Source organism: Athalia rosae, chromosome 1 (assembly GCF_917208135.1).
Source record: "Athalia rosae chromosome 1, iyAthRosa1.1, whole genome shotgun sequence".
NCBI classification, from domain to species: Eukaryota; Metazoa; Arthropoda; class Insecta; order Hymenoptera; family Athaliidae; genus Athalia; species Athalia rosae.
The window spans coordinates 3,966,567-3,987,182 of NC_064026.1; the positions used below are offsets into that span (position 1 = coordinate 3,966,567).

General features: G+C 44.2%; 1 protein-coding gene across 2 annotated transcripts in view; it reads right to left on the reverse strand.

The window, feature by feature from the left end:
- LOC105690812 (myocardin-related transcription factor A-like) overlaps window positions 1-16,063 on the reverse strand; it is a 169,914-nt gene extending 153,851 nt beyond the window's left edge. Inside the window, exon 1 of one of the 2 annotated variants that reach the window (XM_048660345.1) lies at window positions 14,409-16,063. In XM_048660345.1, the coding sequence (XP_048516302.1) occupies window positions 14,409-14,448 (40 nt within the window). In that variant the 5' untranslated portion in view covers window positions 14,449-16,063. The remainder of the gene's footprint in view (window positions 1-14,408) is intronic. The other variant, XM_048660344.1, reaches the window with a different exon arrangement.
- Between the last annotated feature and the right edge of the window lie 4,553 nt (window positions 16,064-20,616).

The window sequence follows — 20,616 nt, forward strand, 5'->3', positions numbered from 1 at the left end:
AAATCACCGAGTAAAATCACCCGCTGCGCCGATAATAATTATTCCGTAACGGACAATGGGGCGAGAGAAGGACCCGAGAGAAAGGTAGTTCTTTTCTCGGTTGTAACGCGGAGGATAAACTTGGTGAGATAACGAGGACCGCGCGTCGGAAGAAAGAATAATTTGAAATTCGAAGGCGCGGGCAGATCGAGTCGAGTTTAAATTTCTCGGGCGAATAGTCACGAGCGAGGGATAACCTCGGATCGTCTGACACGAAAATAATTAAAAGTGACGATTGAAGAAAAACTCCGTGGTGTAGCGTCGACGCGAAGGGGGGGCGGGGGGGCGGAAGGGGGAGAAAATTGAGCCTCGTAACGCAGGAGGTATGGTATATGTTCGCGTTGTACGCTCGGAGGGAGGGGTAATAACCAATCAAGGTCTCGACCAGGAACTAAAATAAATTTTTCTTCTCCGCGTTCCTCCGGAGAACCGCATTTTCCATTTCCAACTTACTTCCACGTGCCCAAGAAAATAGTTGGGATGTAATTTGGTGAAATTTCGAGCCATTGAAAACGCAGTCGTAGTTCGGGATACGAGCATGTATAGTTACATACCCACATACCTTATATATACATAAAAGTAAACGTGCGGTCTTCCAGTTCGTTCACCCCCGGACACTGCGTAAGAGTTGACGATGCACCGCCGCACTATTACAGACCAAATATATCCACCAATGCAGCAGCCCTAATAACCCAAATGAGCCCAGTGGTGGATCTGCCACGTTTTACCGTCATTACGAGCTTCGCTTCGGCATCGTTCGACGCGGTAAACAAACGTCAAATTTTCCACGATCCCGACCAACGAAAAGACAAAACCCCGTCAAATATTTATACACCACTGCACTCGAGTGAGCCATCCCGCGCGTTGTCATGTTGCGGAAACGCTACGCGTCGTCTACCTCACCGTCCGACGTTTCCGGTGCAAGAATATAATCCGTCCACTTCCCGCATTGGGAAGAAGGTTACGATAAGCGGTGAAAATTTACCGAAATAACCGTGCGCGAGTCGACGGATAACGAGACATGGATATATGTATATTCGTGAATGGGTGTTTATAAGATACGTCGGGCAGATGCCGCCATGCCTCCGGAGAGGGCGTCGCCTCTTCCGATCAAAAATTTCGTTACTTCCAAGTCTGGAGGGTTTTCGGACGATATGAACGCACACGGGTAACGGTACGCGCGCTTGAGTCTGTGTGCATCTTCACGGAGGCTGCACGGATCGTCCGAGGGATATTGCGGAGGGTCCGGGGGGGGGGGGGTTTAAGAGGGAAGATTGAGGAGGGAGACGAAGAAGTCAAGACGTAAATAGCTCGCCCAACTTAGCCTAACGGAGCAGCAGCAGCATCAGCAGGCGAGCGACTAGCGCACCAGGCACCGAGACTCGTTCGTTCGCTCGAGTCTCCGAGCATCGGCATCAAGAAACGGCAATTGCGGGGCACGTGCTAACGAAACCAAGCCAAACTACTGAACCCGACGGACGAACCTTCTTCAGGAAATACCGGGATATAACATATGAGATATCTCACGGAATGATCTTCGCATGCATGCGGCACGAGACCAGAGCCGCGTGTTTTTTAATTCTCTCATTTTTTTTTTATTTTATTTTTATTTTTTTTTTTCCATCATCTCGGAACGGATCTTGACCTCACCGCTGCACTTTGTCGGAATACATATGGGACGGGCGAATAACGTTCTTTGAACTTAGAACTGGTACGAAGAAATGAAGCGTGTAATTGCATCGGGATTTATTTCATTGAACCCGTGGACGGTGATTATGCGTGAGGAAAAGGAAGTTGCGATTCGAGCTTTTCTACGGATGTAGATTCTGTAGAGGGTACTTGATAACTACGTTAATACTCGTAGTAGTTTCAAGCGTGCGCAGGTTCGTCGTTTCTGTTTAGGGTTGAAACGAAGACCGCTGACAGTTTTATGAAATGAACACAAACCGTGGATCCTCCTCTAGTACCTAGTGCAGTGTTTTCACGGTGAAAAAAAAACCAACCTTATTTCGGGTAATGTACCCTATAAGACCTCGCGGGGTCGTTAAACTTGTTTGTATATATATATGTGTGTATATATTGAAAGAATGATTATTCATCCCATCTTTCAAGAGTAAAGAAAAAAAAAATAAATAAATAAAAAAAAAAAAAACAAGAAAATGAAAAGGAAAGAAAAAGAAACGGAAAATAAAGCTCGAGGAAAAGGTGTGGATGGGGAAAAACATCGAAGGGCGCCATACTCGTATTCTGAGATCAGGGGAAAAAACTAATTCTTCATAGCGTCCGTGCGGTATAGGAGCGGAGGTAGTACTCTTTCCTCTAGTTCTGTAGCATTTGAAGTTAGTGCACGCGTTGGCGCGTTAGTGCGTCGACGCGTTATATACCCCTAAAAATAAAACGAAGCGTTATTTTAGTTGACTCTTATTTCCCAATTTATCAGACGCAACCGTTTAGCGGAAGCTTCTAAATCACGACGTCTCGAGACAGGCAAGTGGCTTGTTACACGTTCCATCGTCCCACGAACTTGCTAATATTGTAATACCATCAACGTTAATCGAACGCTCTTCACGTTTCACAAATTACCTCATAGCCTCTTAGAAGCAACGACCGTTGAACGAACCTACGACGACGACGACGACGACGACGACGACGACGTAGAGTTTGTTACGCGATATTCAAATTATAACCGCGATATTCGCTCGAAAATTGCAGGAACGGTGGAGGAGGAAAATCGGGTGATAAAATGAGGAAAACTGAGTCCGTAAGGAATTGAAAGAAAGCGGAAAAACGAAGGGGGTGAAGAGGGGTGGGAAAAGTGTCAGAAGTCGGAACGAAAGCTTACGACGAACAGCTGCAAAGCTTCCGCGGTAAAACACGCACTTACAAAAATACCGAGTCGTAGCCTCCAGCGATGCGCGATGTGTCCCGTAACCGTATGGAACGACGCACTTAGTATCCGATATAAATATATATACATATAAAAGTGCAGATATAAAGACGATACGAAGATCGGGAGTGCGGAACACGTCTGGGCACTAGTCGCCGTTGCGGTATAGTCGGTCATTTAATTCCGGGTCGAGTTGTATTGTGACTGAATTATTGTATGCGTGTGCTGCAGATGCAGATGCGGTTAATGACGATGACGATGATGATGACGCTGCTGCCGCTGCCGCGGACACCCTCGGAGGAGAAGTTATAGCGCAGTTTGCGATGAAATGTTTGCGACGAGGGTGCGGATGATATGGCCATGTTTTTTCCTTATTTTTCTTTTTCTTTCTTACACCGTATCCAGACTCCATTTTTTCTCCACTTCAATCGCACGAGCTTTTCGAATGTGGGGCTTGCGATTCGTCGTTGAGGTGTCGCGACGCAGTTGGCGATCGTTTACATTGTGTCTATATTATATACCTACCGCGTTACGCATATCGCGATGACAGTGATTGCAACGGTAACCTAGATATGCGTCAGGTATGTACGCGAGCTAATATAGGTGACGATATTATAATTCAGGCTTGCGAATTGCGTAATAAAAGCTACGGAGAGCAACAAATTAACCAACCGCGATGTAGGAACGCGCGGATAACCGGGAGAATACGGGTAACTAAATTTGCTAACCGTGGACACGTACGGCATAATTTTCGATATATATGTATTACGCCGACTTTACCGAAATTTTCATTTCCGTCGGTACCAGGTCTGTGCAGAAGTGTGGACGACGGCTCAATAAGCAAAATAAATACTCTGGAAGTCGGGGAGGGTGGGGGCGGCGAAACGAAGCGTAGGTATTAAGCGTCCGGTGAGGATAGCTGGTAGCTGTGACTCAGAGAAAAGACGTGGAGGAGTGCCAGGCGATGACGGAGAGGGCGTCCTGGCTTAGCGGTACGTGATGGTGCTAAGCGGTTGGTCTCGGGACGCCGACGACGCACAATTCCATTGACAAATTATTGACTAACCATCCAAACGAGAGATACGGTCTCGATGGAACGGAGTTTTGGTATTTTCACGATCACGATGAATTCCTCCTCCTCGACATACCTCAGTTGAATTTCACGGTTCCTTCATGGCGGAAGGTGGACGCGCTTTTTGCATACCGTCTCATACTTTGCGTAACAACGACGCGCGATGATAATACTTGAAATTCTTACGTCGACCGAATAGCAGCTTACCCTTTCGTAGAAAATTCATGGCTAGCTCTTAATTTTATACCGTTAGACGCTAAATCAGACGCATACAAAGTGCTCGACCGTTTCAAAATCTGAACGCAACACGTTTCGCGCGGATATACGTACGCGCCGCAGCAATTTCGCCCGCGTAATCGAGAGCGTGGAGTTTAAGTGTGTTAGGTACTTAGGATCGAAGGCCTTAAGGTGATCCGCGATTTGCGCTAGAATTTCGGATCGGGTGTACACGTCACTTACATAACCTTATATTAAATCTGCTGGTAAAACTACCAAACCTTGTTTTCTCTTCTAGCAAGGTTTACGGCTTCACATATGTTTCGGATATAACGTAAAATTCAGATTTATTACTCTACATTCGGCACCTCAATGAAAATCGACTTCACATGAGAGCAACCGTATGCCAAATATTTCGAGGGGATATTCCTGAGCTTTCATAAGAATCGTATTTTTTTTTTTTTTTTTTCTTCTTTTTTATATACAGTTTTTATAGCTACGTCGCCGGGAAGAAGGGGGAATTTTAATGGAATACCGATCACGTATACATACATACTGAAATTCTCGAATATTCCGAGCGGTTGTTAGTTCGTCACTCGACATCTGCCGGTGCAGCTGATGACGAGGATCACCCCGGCGTCGCGAATAATTTGAAAGGCGTCATTAATGAGAAAAATAAATGAAGAAATCCGTCGCGCCAGCAGCCAGGGAGTTAGAATGGGTTAGGTCAGGTCAACTAAGTAGATTCGTACAGTTAATATACATATACCGTAGCGGTAGTCGCAGTCCCAGATCTTACAGTTGGAGTTGAAGTTGGAGTTGGTAGTTAGAGTTAGCGCAGAACAAGGCGCTTTACATAGCATGGCGCGCGTCTGGCCATGTCGGGAATGACGGAGGGGAGAGCCATTACTAGCTAAAACTCTGGACGAAAATACCCATAGCGCAAGGACAAGGGGAGTGCTAATGCCTTGATGCTTTGCTTTGCTTTGCTTTGCTTTGCTTTGCTCCGCTTTGCTCCGGTTCGCGGTTTGCCAGTGCCGTCCAAATACGAACGCAAATTTAGCCGTTCGATTCTCGATTCACGATTATCAATTCCGAGCTACGCTCGCAATCGTCGGAGTCGCCAAGGAAACGAAACTTCTCTTCATCCGAAACCTGCGCAGCACTTCGCGTATCGGGACACGACGATTATGATAAAGAAAAAAATGGAGGAATCTAAAAATTGACAATCCTCTCGGTAGGCATATCGAGGGAGCCATTTTCGACTTGACGGACTACTGGCAGAGGGCAAATTGAAAGGTACAACTGGAGCTATTATTGTTTTCATATTTACTTTGGCAGTCAGTTACGCTGGTTTAAAAATTCAACTGCTGTTGGTTCACCAGACAACGACTCCCTCGCGTAATGTTCGTTGAAAATTCAGTCAACGTACGTACAACAGATCCAAGTTTCATAATTCTCGGATTCGAAAATAGTTGTTTTCGAGAGTATCGTACACGTAAATTTTCGCGAGACCTTAAAAATTCACGAAGTTTTAGGTCAACATAGAAAAAGACTCGGTTCGATTAGCAAGGAGACACCGACTGACTTTCGAACGTGATCGGTTCCCGAGGTGAATCCCCGAATGAAAATCCTCGGGGAGAGGGAGAAAGAGAGCTTTGTCCGAAAGGCAATGTCGCGAGACTGAGGAAATCTCTAACGACTCAATAAAATATACGAGGGCCACTGTACGCAATGCAACGCTTGGGTTCTATCCAGGTCATAGCGGCGTTGGTGGTAGCTCACGACGCGGAGCCGTGCTCAACGTCAAGACGTAGTTGACAGAAACTGGTAAAGAGGATCAAGCAGAGACGGACTTGGAGTTCCACTCATTAAGGACAACAACAGCGCACGCCGCTAACCTCTTCCTAGACACTGAGCCAACAGAAGGCAGACGGTGTCATATCTCATATCCCGCCTGTCCCGACGCCACCCCGGAGTTTCAACGTTTTCGATGTTGGAGCTCAAAGCTCTGAATTCAGCTATGCACGGAAACTTGCGAGGCGTTCACGTATTGTCCAACCAAGTTGGTTTAATAATATATCTCGCGAACGAAGCCGACTACGACGATGACAAATGTGCTCCAGTGGCGATATCCGAAATGGATAAGAATCCGCTCTACTTGAATTCCCGGAATTCGCGCATCTTTACGGATGACGCAAAGGGTCGTTCGCGCTTACGTAGTTCCGTGAATCGTGATGCACCTATTTCGATTCTTTTCATTTTCATTTTGCCACCCAGCTGGCTCCTCGATTTCGCCACTACCTTCATTTTCGTTTTCCTAGACTTAGCGAGTGCAGTGATGGTCACGCGGTTTACAAAAGGCGCGTGACTAAACTCCTGGACTTTAACTGCGACGAACGCAGTTAAAACCAAAGTATTTTGAATTCTATTATTTCGTTGAAAACGTTCGCAACGGAATCGGTAAATCACTTCAAAGACTTTAATATCAGCGCATAGTATGATTCGTATCAAATGAAGAATGGTACAAAATGTACAAGCTAGCAATGGTGAAGTGAATTTTATGTAGCTACTAGAGTTGGACGCCATTAATTTTATTCGACATTTCAAGTTTTTCTCCGTAATATTTTTTCCATTTCACATCATCATATTTTACACGCATGTTAAGAGTTGTTTTTCGTCGATCTACGAAATTTTCTCATGGAGATATCTCAATTTTTCTGCTCTGAAAAATGAAAAATTGGCGATAACTCGATTAATTTTGTAAATAGATCAATTTGGCTCTCAGATTCGGATTCCTGTGCTCAGAATACATATGAATAGCATAAAAAAACCTAATTTAAAGAAATGTTAATTTTTTTGCCCAAAATTAAAAAAACTCCAAAGGGTTTCTCGGTCTACGAGGGAGCCCGAGCTTTGCTGGAGTCAGCGTAGCCAGCAGCGTAGCGCTTTGTTGTGAGACGTCACCTTGGGGGCTGAGCAGAGGTGACGCCCCACAACAAACCGCGCGCCCGTGGCTACCTGACTCCAGCAAAGCTCGGACCCCCTCATAGACCGAGAAATTCGAATATCTCGACCCATGCATAGATTGCGACGAATCAAAGTGGGTCTACGACTGAAACCAATCGATATGTCTTAATTTTTCTGCTCCCAACAGCGAATAATTGATGATTACTCGATCGATTGCATAAGTCAATGATTTTGGCTTTCAGATTTGGATTCCTGGGCTGTTTATACGTGAGATTACCCTTGAAAAGCCAAAAAAAAAAACGATTTTTGGGCCAAAAGTAAAGTAGTTTAAAAATTAATTGTATTACACTTTTCTGACGTATTTTGACCTCAGGAATCCGAATTTGAAAGAAAAATTAATCTATCTCTAAAATTGACCGAGTTATCGCCAATTTTCACCTTTTTCGGGTCAAAAATAAAAAATTGATTTTTTGGTCTATCTTAATGTAATTCGAGCTCAGGAATCCGAATCCGAAAGAAAAATTGACCTACCTGCAAAAATGACCGAGTTATACCCATTTTTTCGCGATTTTTCGCGATTTTTGGCATAAATTTGAGGATATCTCGAAGGGAAAAAATCGTAGCTCAATTTGGACGACGGATTCGTGTTCCTGAGGTCAAAATACATAAGAAAAGTGCCATACGATCAATTTTAAAAAATAAAAATTTTTGGCCAAAATTTGAAAAAATCGTAAGGGGTACCCCTTGGAAAAATCTCAAATTTTGACCAAAAATTTTTATTTTTCAAAATCAACCGTATGGCACTTTTCTTGTGTATTTTGACCTCAGGAACACGTATCCGTCGTCCAAATTGAGCTACGATTTTTTCCCTTCGAGATATCTCTATTTTACTGCTCCAAAAAGTGAAAAATTGGCGATATCTCGTCCAATTTTATAGATAGACTAATTTAACTTTCGAATTCAGATTCCTGAGATCAAAATACATAAGATTAGCATATAAAAAAAAATATTTTTTTTCGACCCAAAATCGACAAAATTCCAAGGGATACCCCTTTGGATTTTTTCGATTTCTGGGCCAAAAATGAAGTATTTTAAAAATTGACCGTGTGACTCTTTTTCAATGTATGACCTCAAGAACACGAATCCGTCAACTTAATTGAGCTACGAATTTTTCCCACCGAGATATCCTTGATTTTTCACTTTTTAAACCGAAAAATTGGCGATAACTCGTTCAATTTTACAAGGCTCGTCTTGTCTTATCTCGCGATTCGAGTTTCGATCAGTCATCTAGAACTTTCTAGAACAGGATAAGGGAAAACGCAGTTAGTCAAGCTCTAAGCTGCAAATCGTGTCTGTAAGAAATTATAATCAAATTATAATCCCTTCAAGCTGCTGGTAATATTCACATCTAAAAATATCCCAAAAGTCTTCGACCTTACGGGTTGTATCGCGTCGGAGACGGTAGATTTTTTCTTCAACCCGCAAAAACAGTCGTCATGTTTTGCACAAAGAAACGATCTCTGCCCATGAGTAACAGCTCGAGCGTCGTAATGAAAGATCGTAGCACGTGCGAATTCTCAAAACAGCTGGAGGCATAATATACCACACTAAGGAGGCGCACTGACAGTAACGTTTAAAGTACGGACAAAGTCTCACACCCTCTAATCCGCCACTTCTAGTCGCACATCTCCAATCCGACAAAAAAAGGATCACGCTAATATCGGGAAATAAGTAGTAGGAGTGACTGTTCGGTCAGACGCTGCAGTGGATCGTGAGATTGTGACCGCGATAGGACAAACAGAGGCCAAAAAAATGAAGCGATGGCGAACGGAGTTATATTTCCGTTTCCGGAAATCTAAAGTGCACGCATGGTAGTCAGACGCACCTGACTTCCGCGTTGCATAAGGCTCCTCGCTCCGGGTACTACATCACGGTCACGTCCCACTAACGGAACACATCAGACGTTCCAAAATCTATTTCACGCAATTCCCCCGAGGCTAACGTCGAATATAGGACACCCTCTGGACCGAAGCTAGGCATAACCGTGTCCGTTGTAGATTTCGGTGAGAAGGAAAACATTTTCGGACAAACATTTTGTGAAATTTGGAGATCGGCCGATATCAGATCGACCACGGTCATGTGGTTCTAGACGATGCGTGTCCACCAAAGTGTGGATGACTTTATTATCTAGGTGCAGTTACGCGTTTATTATTGCGTTTGGCAAGCATTCGTGTCGGATGAACAGCTGGGCGCGAGCAACTTTGTCAGAAGGTGTGTACGTGTACCGTGGGGAGGCGAGAAGGCCACAAATAATCCAACGCCCGACATCTAATTTTCCTATATCCCGCCATTTTGGCGGAAATTAACACCTGCCAAGAAACACTCAGGGGACCTGGGGTAAACTGCAGCGGCTCAACCCGCGCCGCATCGCAGCCGATATGCCGTTGCTGCGGTTACACCGTACCGAACGTTCACCCTGGCATTGGCTGGGGTAAAACAAACAAATGGTGGAGGTACGAGAACCGTTTACGATATCAGTGAACCGAGTTTGATTCACTGTTTGGAGCCGAGCCCCGGGAGGCGCCCTGCCCCACGATCGTAAACAATAATGAGTTCCTCCTCCTCACCCGATCCCATCGTGCTCGCCGTCTGCCGAGTCTCAACCAAGTGTCTCTTTTACCGCGTATCTTTTCCTTTTTCATTCGAACGAGCGTTTCGGAGGCTGGAAAATTTTCAATGGAACAGAGTCCAGAGCTGGTTGTGAAAAGGTTGTTGAGATTTAATGTACGTATGCGGTGTCACGAAACGGTAGTCGATTTCGGGTGTGGGTCAGAATAAAGCTCGTCCACTATGTGCAGGGATTAGAAACAAGTTACACAAGGTCTAGACCAATCGATCAAAGTCGTTCTTAGCGGTTAACATTTTCCTAGATATCGAGTCGGTCGCACTTATTTTCTCACGCTTTCGATCAGGGACCAACCGATGGAAGAATTTTGGCCATGAAAGGTGCGGTGGCGTATCATATTTCTATTGTAATTTGCGGATATAGTTAGCTTATAGGAAGTCTGTGAAGTTGACGTTTTCACAGTGATTTCAAAGGCTTCGTAATTTTCCTTTCAACGTGTGCAGTTCTTGCAACTGTACAGAACGGTGGGTATCACAGCCAACCTGAGCTTAACTGAACCACGGTATCACCGTCAGCATTCGGAATGTTCTACGTGCCCAAGTGAAATTAGATCGCGAATTGGACTGGGGCGTTTCGCTGGGACGTTGAGTCACATATTTTATGACGCGAACGTTTGTCGGTAACGTTGACGACGGGTGTGAAAAGAAAGTGGTATTCGGTATAGCGGGCTTAAGTTTATACACCCGTTTCCATCGGGAAAAACCAAACGCTAAGACGTTCGCTTATAGCGTACATTTTCTAAAGTGGTGACGGTAGTGACGCGGCGACACGAGTGCCGCGAACCCTATATACCCTCCTTCTGACGGACGAAAATTTGGTTTTCTTTTTTAGATCCCTCCGACCGACTACATTCACAGAAATTTGGAAGTTTTTGGCAAGAGATATCTTCGATTATTTATCGACAAGGTATGCGTGCCGAGTGGGCGATCCTGGCCAACTTCCAAACGGCGACACCAACACGCTCGCTTCTTCCACCGCCATCCTCTTATCCGTCACCTCGGCAGAGGCACTGGCCACACTGCTATTACTAGCCACTACTACTACCGTCACTCGCTCCGCCGTCACCTCAACGTCTCCGGCTCCTCCTCACCTCGCCACTTTCCGTCTTACCAAAGAACCGCGACGCAATGGTTTTCCTCGTGTTACGCGTTACGCTATAGTGTACACGTCGTGTTACGCTGATGCACTTTCTGATGTTGCTGCGTATAAGTTAATGCGGCGCTCTTTAACGGTATAAAGGTTTTTAATAAATGATACGAGGTGACACGTAGCAATTGCGTAGGAAGCAGAAGCTGCCGGTACCTGTGGATGCGCGGAGCTTTTTGGATATATGCACCTGCGGTATCCAGACGTGGGAATGATCTACGGTAATACAGATTTGTATGTGCGTCACCGTTAAGCCTGGCGGAACATTACTTTCCTTGTTGATTCACCGATAAATGTCAGACGAAGAAATTTTGCACTCTATAAATACGAGGGTGATTCTTTTCGCGGACTATCTCGAAGCGCGTTACGAAATGGTACGGGTGGCTCTTGGACAAAGAAAAAAAAAAGAAAATTGTCACGCGTCACGCATTTGAAAGCGCAGAAATTTTGAGCTTTCGAAGGGGTGGCGGTGGTATGAAATTAAAAAAATTTCTGTTCCGAAAGGTAAGGTAGGTTTGCGAGATATCATCGGCTCTATAGATGAAATAGAAGTCAGGGATAAATTTAGAGTTTATTTTCCTTCGACAGCTGTTAGGTTTTTCGTTTACGAGCCATTTACAAACAGATCGCTTTTATTCCGGTGTGTCCCTAAGTCAACGTTCAAAATTTATCCAAGTTTTATTCTTGCGCGTGGAAAGAGAGATACGGAGAAGAAAAAAGAAGGATCGGAGAGTCAATCTCGGCAAATGTAGAAAAAATAAAAAAAATAATGGGAATAAAAAATTATTTCAACTCTTCTCCGAGATTTAGAATGTACCAGTAATGTGAGGAATTTTTTTCTTGGCAATTTGGATCACATTTATCATTAGGATTAGTTTATCCAAAAAGATTTATACGGTGACGAGTTAAAGGTCGATGGTAACGCCGGAATAAGACTCTCTAGGTGTATATACATCTATAATATTCAAGCAGAAAGTACATGAAAACGAAATGGAGAAGTAGAAAAAAATTAGGAACTCAACACATAGCTTCTCTACGATCGCCTCTGGCCCCTGGCCACCACCCCACCATCTAGCCTACATCAAAACGTTAATTTTAGCTGTCAAATTTATGTCCGCACCCGGTCAAATCGTTCAATACCAGCTGACCATCTAATTGTCACCGCCCGCGTAAAAATTTACGCCCGAAGACAGCCTTGAGGAGTATTGAAAAATAGAATAGAAAAATAGTTTACGTAATAATGTACGTTCACATACGTCCCATATATACTCTGCACCTGTCCCACATAATTTTCTTTATTTTTAAATCAACTTATGGTTTTCTTTATCCTTAAAAAAGCGGTTTCTCGATTGACCGGTTACCAGAGCGGAAAATAAAAATCTACCATCTTTCGGTCCCGACGTATTCCAACGTCGACGGCGGCGTCCCTCTAATCTCGGTAGTTCAATGGTAGAAGAAGGTTTAAAGGCCTACCTCCCAAAGGTTTTCCATTGAAAAACTGAGAGGCGAGAGAAGCTTAGACGAGCGGTTCTTCCGTCGCGGTAATAAAGCAAAATAGTAGCGTCAATCATTGATCAGTTTCAGTCTGGTCTAGTGGAGATGCTATCACTAGATGAGTGAATTTGGAGTGTCGGTAGTTTGCTGCTTACCCGGTATATAATTAGTGTCGCTTAGGTACTAAAATAATACATACGACACCATCCGTCATCTGGGGAGACCGAGTAGTGATTCTAGTCCTTCCTTCCTCTAGGAGATAAAGCGAGAGAGACTACGCGACGTTAAGACGGGATGAAAAGGAAAAAGCTAAGAAAATAAAAGAAAAACGAGCAAACGTAATGGTTCCGTTGGCCTTAATGAATTTTTACCAGTGGTCTTCGTTTCGTAGCTGTCTCTCGCTCAGTCAACTGGGGTTGCCAAACTCATGATTTCGGTCAAACAGAAAATAATAAATAAATAACAGTGGGATGTTGTTTTCTGTAGCAGAAAACGTTTGAAAATTACTTTTCAGACATATCTTCTTATCGTCTATTCATTTTAATCATCATTCCGTTTCGGAGACCGAAGCACTGGGCCAATATACTATGCATATTAGCTTAGGACACAAAGTCGTAGCTACGTCATCTACAGTAATCGGTGTAAGGAATTTCGGTTATCATTCCCTACGACTGTCATATCGAGGTAAAATGATCAAACACTGACGTTGACGTCTGTTTCGTACCAAAAACTGAAGAAAATGAAAAAGTGAAAAAGTGAAATTGAACCAGGGATGACGTGTTTCTTTTCCTTTGTGTCTTGTCTTCTCTCATCATTGCCTTCGACTCCATGGTCTTTCAGAGTTCCATCTCTGGTCGAGTCGAGCGCAAAGTTCAATAGCTTCGAATTTATTGGTATCGAAAGGCTTTCGAATCGCGTATATGGCAACTTTATTCGCAGATAAGAAGGTGAACAACCTGAGATAAAAATACGTTGCGCGGTGTAGAAGAAGAGTGACTAGTTGGACTGCATAGTCGTCTGATTGGAATGTGCCCCGCGCCAGAGTGTCAGTCCAACCGTACGGACACTAAGGAATGATTGACCTAAAGATAAAGTGCTCATTCTGTTCCTAATTAAGACTGACTTTTCACCGTGAAAAAATATTTCAGGAGTCAGCACCAAGGCACTCCCCGGAGTGTCCCACTTCCTTCGAACCCTTTTATATACCTTGCTACCAAGTGCTCGTATTCTGCCATCCGTGCTACCGAGCACGTAACCATCGCTCCGAATGCACCTAAGTGCAACGTCAGTACGTACGCACGACGACAAAGTCGTCTCGTTGCGTTCATTATTCCTCGTTTCATTCTTTCCGAAACTATTCGCAATTTGTTGGAATTCGAAGGCGGATGCTGTAACGGAGGGGCGGCGGAGGTTCGCAGACTACTTACGTTGGCATTGCCGTTAAAATCTCCGTGAGTTTAACAACATCAACGGCGTGTGTTCGCCATCCACGGAAATAGCGTGACGCAATGAAAACACAGCGTGATTTTACGGCGTTGCTTTGTTATGCCCGGCGCAGTCGAGGGCGATGCTGTGATGAGGATTTATGCAATGATCCGGAGCCATACGACTCCGCGGAACCAAGCAGAGTTCCACGGAGCCGGGTGATTAATGAAGGACAACGACATTAATTCAGTGAAAACGACATTTATTATGTTAATTGTTAGTGATACAACAACATACAAAAGTCACACGACAAGAGAAAAAAAAAACAAAAAAGAAATCAGAAAAATTACAAAATCAACTCCACAAGAACAATCGTAACATCGTGGTTATGTTTCGTGTTATTTTATTATTGCATGGATAATTCTATGTGTCTGTTCCAATCAACGAAACGCCGACGAATCAAGATGGCGTACCGTCACAGTGTTTGCAGCGTTTCGCCCTCGGCTCAGGCATTCTGTGATGACCTGGTGACCTCACCGATATTCCATCGTCGGTGTACCTCCCCCTCTTTAACAAGTTCACTTCACTGTCGGTTTAACTATACTGAACATCAATCGTCACTTTATTAGGTACCTCAAGGACTTCCTTTTTACTAAACAACTTGTACGGTTGGGTACCCAACTTTGGAACTTATGCCGGTATAATGACCTCGTGACTGATCGTTTGCTCGTACCAACAAATGTTTTTTTTTTATGGCATCATCTTCGACCCATTTTCTTACGCTTGATGTTTGGTATCCTCTGCCCAATTCTCAGAATTATGGCGATTTTTTTTTGTGGTCCCAGCATCAAAGCTTAGTCGAGGAGATGTGAAATAAGTGATTTTTTTCTAACTGTTTTTAGAGAGTTCGTGAAACTCTTTGTTTTACAACTTAACTATGTACGATATCTTAAGAAGCTAGTTAAATTCGACTGGCTTTACAATAGTGGTCCTGGATCTGTGAGCATTTATTTTAAAGTTTTACTAAATTTTTCATCCTCTCTTAAAATTTTTTATCGCTGTTGTCTTTCCGTCAAATGTACGTAGGAAATATCGAAAGACCATGGGTATCGTCCGATAATAATTTTAATGTTCGAAATTTCGTGATATTTTCTTAACTTTTCTTTATCTTTCTTTATTTTCAAGGAATGCTGTTTTTCTCACTGGGAATGATGAGTCGTATTTCGTTCGTAAATTTTTTTCAACTAATAATTTTCGTTATATACGTATACGTTCGTTTGCCACTTTAGCTGCTCACATGTCGATGATGGCCTTTTAATCGTTGCTAGCCATATCACATTTCTTAAGCCAGGAATGAAACTCTAGCTCTTCGATATCTTACATCTGAAAAAGTCTATCTCAAGATCGGAAGCAACAGTTGTTAGTGTTTCCCTTCTACGTTGCAGACTTTCCAGGATCTTGAAAATTCACTCCATCATTTATCAGCTAAATCGTCTCAATCGTTGAAACTCGAGATGATCGACCAACTCCTCGACGACTTCTTCCTTATTTCGACGAGCTATGAACCATGAAACCACGACGCCTAGTCCCAAACCGTAAAACTATTCCACAAAATTCTACACTCTGCACCACGCGATCTTTGGGTCTTCGTCTGACAGGTGGTCTCCACCAAGCTATAGTGAACCACTCTCCCTCTCGAACGAGTCCGAAGTGGATGGTAAGGAACACCGTACAGTGTACTTTGTTCTTGTCTGAATTTCTTGACTACTTCCTGTCTGGTTTCCCGGTGTTTTTACCTTCTGGCGAATCGGTAAGAACTGATTCTTCAGTATCCGGTTTGCTCTTGCCCGCGATATCCGCCGATCGGTAGCTCACCCGGTCCGTTCAACCTGAAATCCACCTGCGAGAGCAGCTCGCCTTCGACGACGCGTAGATCAACGTCGATTCCAGCTGGTCTGGGGGCAACTTCGTTCGTCATAGAGCGAAATGTGGGTCCGGGTGATTGTCCAAGTGCATTCACAAGTGCGTCGATTTTAAAAACACGCCGATTACATTGCGAGGGAGGACGCGTAGTCGCCGGAGCGTCTCGCAGCCATGTCACACACGCACTGACGGACGCCCTGACGCCGGTACGTCGTCTTCGGCGAGACTCGGTTACTTGCTTCGTCGGGCGTCGGAAAGCTTGGCGTTAAGCCAAATGCACGCCGTCGACGACCAATGTTTGCTTTTTGAGACTTTGCGACGAGCTTTTTCTACTTCACTTTCTTCTCTTTTCAGTTTTTCACCGTTCAAATCATTATCCGTATTCCTTCGTCATTTACCGAACGTTGCACTGTCTAATGGTGGGATCCTTGCCCCTCAAGTACGAACGAACGTAACGTGGTTTTTCCTCAACGACGAGTGTGGAACGTAGTCCAAAACCAATAGACGCGATCATAAATCAACCTTTATAATAGTCACAGGTGGAGAAATGTTGAAGATCTAGGGCTCGGTGAGATTATTATTCTAATGTCAGTACATCATCGTCGTATAAGAGAAAAAAAAAGTGTACGGACAAGTAGCTTTCATCGAGAACAGTGAATCATGCCGGTCGAAGTGCTTTGCAGGGTCGAAACTACGACGTGCTAACCGTTATAGGGCATAAAATCCTACTTCGTCGTTTTGGTTACACAGACCTCTCTGGTTCCTTTTTTGTTTCTTTCAAAAATCGAGACCGTGTCCCTGGTCAAGATAGGACTATAATGCACGCGACGTCGCGAACCAGACGGTACGTTTGCGGATGTAAGGGGAGAATGAGCGAAGCGTTGGGAAGACGTCGCGACGCAAGAGGGCATAACATCGGCATCAGCATCGGAACGTCGAGTGGGCGTGTTGACGTATATCCCTGTTTATCTGCGACTATGACGTCACCGGTATAAAGTCTCTTAAGGCGAACAGATGGCTTTTATAGGGAGTGAGGAAGACGACAAAGCTTCGGAAGTATGGATTCTTAGGAAAACTCGAAAGCGGAGTATTTTCGATTGTATACGCCAACTCGGGAAATGTTTGTCTAGGAGTAGCCGGTGCTCATTTGGCATCGGCTGACTCGTCGGTAGAACCGGTCGCCATTTTCGATCGACCTATTTCCGTTTCTCGCTATTTTTTCCTATTCACATAACAAGTGAACGCCATAGTTTACGCATATAGGTATACCGCTAACCGATACGTAACATCTATGCAAACGCCTACGGCCTACCGCGCACGAGTCATCCCCCTACTTGGGATAAAACGGCATCAACCACGCGCGATAACATCAACTACCGCAGCTCCACCAACACCTTGTGTTCCGCGAAGCTCACCAACTTGTTCTCTCAATGAAAAAGCAAACAGAACCAAACTAACAGCTATCCGCAAGACCTCGTTCCTATATATCCGCTAATTTTCGCAACCAACACTGACGTAATTGTTGCGATAATCCAGCGAGCAATTCGCTTTTAAACATCCGCTAAATACCTTCACTGCATTTACCGTCCGTACGGGCTCTGCACCCTTCTCGTATCAAGACAGTATGCATTTGTCAAGAAAATAACGAATGTTCTTTCATTTCTATATATATTTTATTTTTTTCTTATTTCTTCCTATTTCTCTCTCGTTAGAAAAATATCAAACGTGAGGTAAAAACGAAGGAGGTGGGAACAAATGGCCTAAGAAACGATCAAAGAGTCGAGTGATCCTAGAAGCAACAGCAACAGCAACAGTGACAGAGTAAAATAGAGTGGCAAGTCAGGCGCGTGTTACGCAACGAGCGCAAACGGCCTAGAACGGCCTTCGCCGTATAGCTACTGTAGTTGCCACTGCCTGTGAGTGCTGTTGCAGTCGGACGTAACGGTTGACCAATGTTCAAACCGGGTATATAACCTGGCAGACCCGGGCGTACTCCGGCAAGTATGACGAGAGAGAAATAGCTCTGGAAGTGCAGCGGTAGCGGCAGCAACACCGACGGGTTACCCTAATTAAAATAAACGAAAAGATTGCCGCGCCGGTCGCGTTAACGAGAGTCGGTATCCGGAGAGAAAGTTGTCCGTTGATAAGCACTAAACTGCGTCGAATACACGCGCATACCGTGAGGGTTTCGAGGTACGAAGGATCGGTGATTTTGTCACGCTAATTAAACCGAAATCGTACTCCGAATGAACCGATTGCTTCGAAATTAGGGAGATGACACCGGGCCGCGCTCTTAATAAGTTGCCGTTTGTTTGTTTTTTTTTTTCTCTTTTTTTTGATAAGCGGGGTACCAAAAGACGTGGGGCACTTGAAAACCTGTCCAACTTTCTCTCCGACGCGATGCGTATCGAAATCAAGACGATCGTCGTATCGCATAACGTGGGGTACGATGACTAGTCGCTACAGAGTCTGACTTTGACCAAAGATCATTAAGTAATCGTTTATCCACACTTGTCTAACACATTAAGGTTTCAATTCCTGACAAACGTGCGGCTGAACTGGTAAAGACATCATCGGTCACCCAGCGAACGTTTGATTTTATGGATATCGGTTTCTATTTTTTTTTTTTTTTCTTCGATTTTCATTAGGTACGAATCATCGAGCGCGTAAAGTGGTGCTCAAGGTGCGAGCGGTGACTTAATTTGCGGAGGTTCGGTTATTCCACTGGAAGCTCTGACCAATTCACTGTGATTTATTGTGATTACAGTTGGTAGCGTTCCTGGTCGAATCAGCTTTAGTTTCTAGCCTTGGATCCGACTAGACTGAGGCTAACTCGATGGTCGGTCGGGGCGACTACCGAAATATCTATCAAGATTAATAAAGTCAAGTGGTAGAGTGCGCGGGAGGGTCGTACGGATGAGGAACCACGAGCCAAATTAAGACGAACCAGTTTATATCGTGCCTAGCGTATCCTTGCAGTGTTGTCGTGACGAGAGAAAAATCTGAACTAAAAAACGCAGATTTGTTGTTCCGACATTCCGTTACAGAAACGGAGAAACGGTGAGGACGTCGAGGCGGGATTTAACTGTCGAAGATTCTTGTTCGACTCCGTGAATTCAATTAGTATGCCCTACGAATATAGACGAAAAAAAGAAACAACTTCAAATTCTCGCCCATAAACTTCCGGATGAACGAATTATCCACCCCGAAGCGTTAACTAGATGCAGCACCAGAGAAACTACGACCGTCGTGAAGATGTCTGAATTGTTTTTCTTTTTTTATTTCGTCTTTCGTTTTTGTAATCAGTAGTTTCTTTTATTTTTTGATTTTTACTTTATACCTTGAGAAAATAGAACAACTCGCTGGCACTTTTATAGCCGATAATATACCGATGCGGTTATGAGGTAGTGATGCAATGTTAAATGCATTATTCGTACGACATCAGAGTTGTTTCGTCCATTTATGAAACGACGATGAAATTAAAATCAGTTTCACCAGCAGCAGCTGCTGCTCGTCTATCTTAGCCAACACCATTTTGATACCATATATATAAATTCGCACTCTTTACAGAGAACTCGCTAATCCGCTGTTCGACAACACTTCGCCTAAAGTTACATCCTTTTAAAAAAATGCACATTATTCATTTATACGCATATTTGCGCCTTACATATTTTTTTACGCCGTACTCATAAAATTTCATCAAATCTCTAAACTACGGGAATAATAATTGCACAGCTGAATCGTTTTGTTGATTGTTTATTAAGGAAGAAATTACTCGCTCGAGGTGTGCACCGTGCACCGTGCACGCTACATAAACATCGTATCGTCGATGTTGAAGTCGAAGTCGGTGCTGGATGCATCACGTACTCTCCGAAGCCTCTATAATTATACGGCGGAGAGAGAACGTATACGGTGTATAAAAGAATCGGTATTGCTACTGAATTAAAACTGCAGCCTTGAAAGCCGTGAGAGATAATTACGACAAGGGCGTTTCAAAGTATACGAGTTCCAATCGATCCCTCGAACGTCCATCACTTTCGGTGTATCTGGTACCGATGAGTAAATTACCTACGCTATCGGATTCCAAGTTGATGTTCGAGTGCGGGCTGCGCGGCATGCAGATGTTATAATACGTAGGACCTGGTCGTAGGACATCCTCGTACGGATGGCACGCGAGGAGGAGAGTGAAAAAGAGGTAAATAAGAGCCGGAGGAAGACAGTAGGAGGAGAGCGAATGAGGAAAAGATGAGAGATGTCGGTGTGAGATGTGAAAGATGGTAGATTCTGACCCAAAAAAAGAGGGTTTCTCATCGAGTGAGTGACGACCGCAAAATCGTGTTCATTCACGGCCTAGCGGGGTACGCTCGCCTCGACGTTAGTAGGGATAAGTAAAAAAGCGGAACAAACGAAAAGGCGCATTGGAAACGGAGGGAAAAAGAGCTTTGTGACGAAGCGATTGATCGCACCTGGATGACGTAATCCGTGAAACGTTGTGTATGTTTATTTATTTATTTTTCTTCGGATAACGAGGAAATTAAAATGTTGAAAAAGCACGCCACCCCTCGAAGTCTCGTCTCGCGATTCGGGGCGACCAGCTCCCGATAGAAAAAAAAAAATAAAATAGAACGAGTTCGTTAGGAGATTTAAGCCGAGAAACCTCCGCGAGCCGGTACAACGGAGCATCGCGTACTATATTTGATCTTCTAATAGAAAATGTGGAGAGAAGTTCTCGAGGGAATGCGGAAGGCGATATGGGTG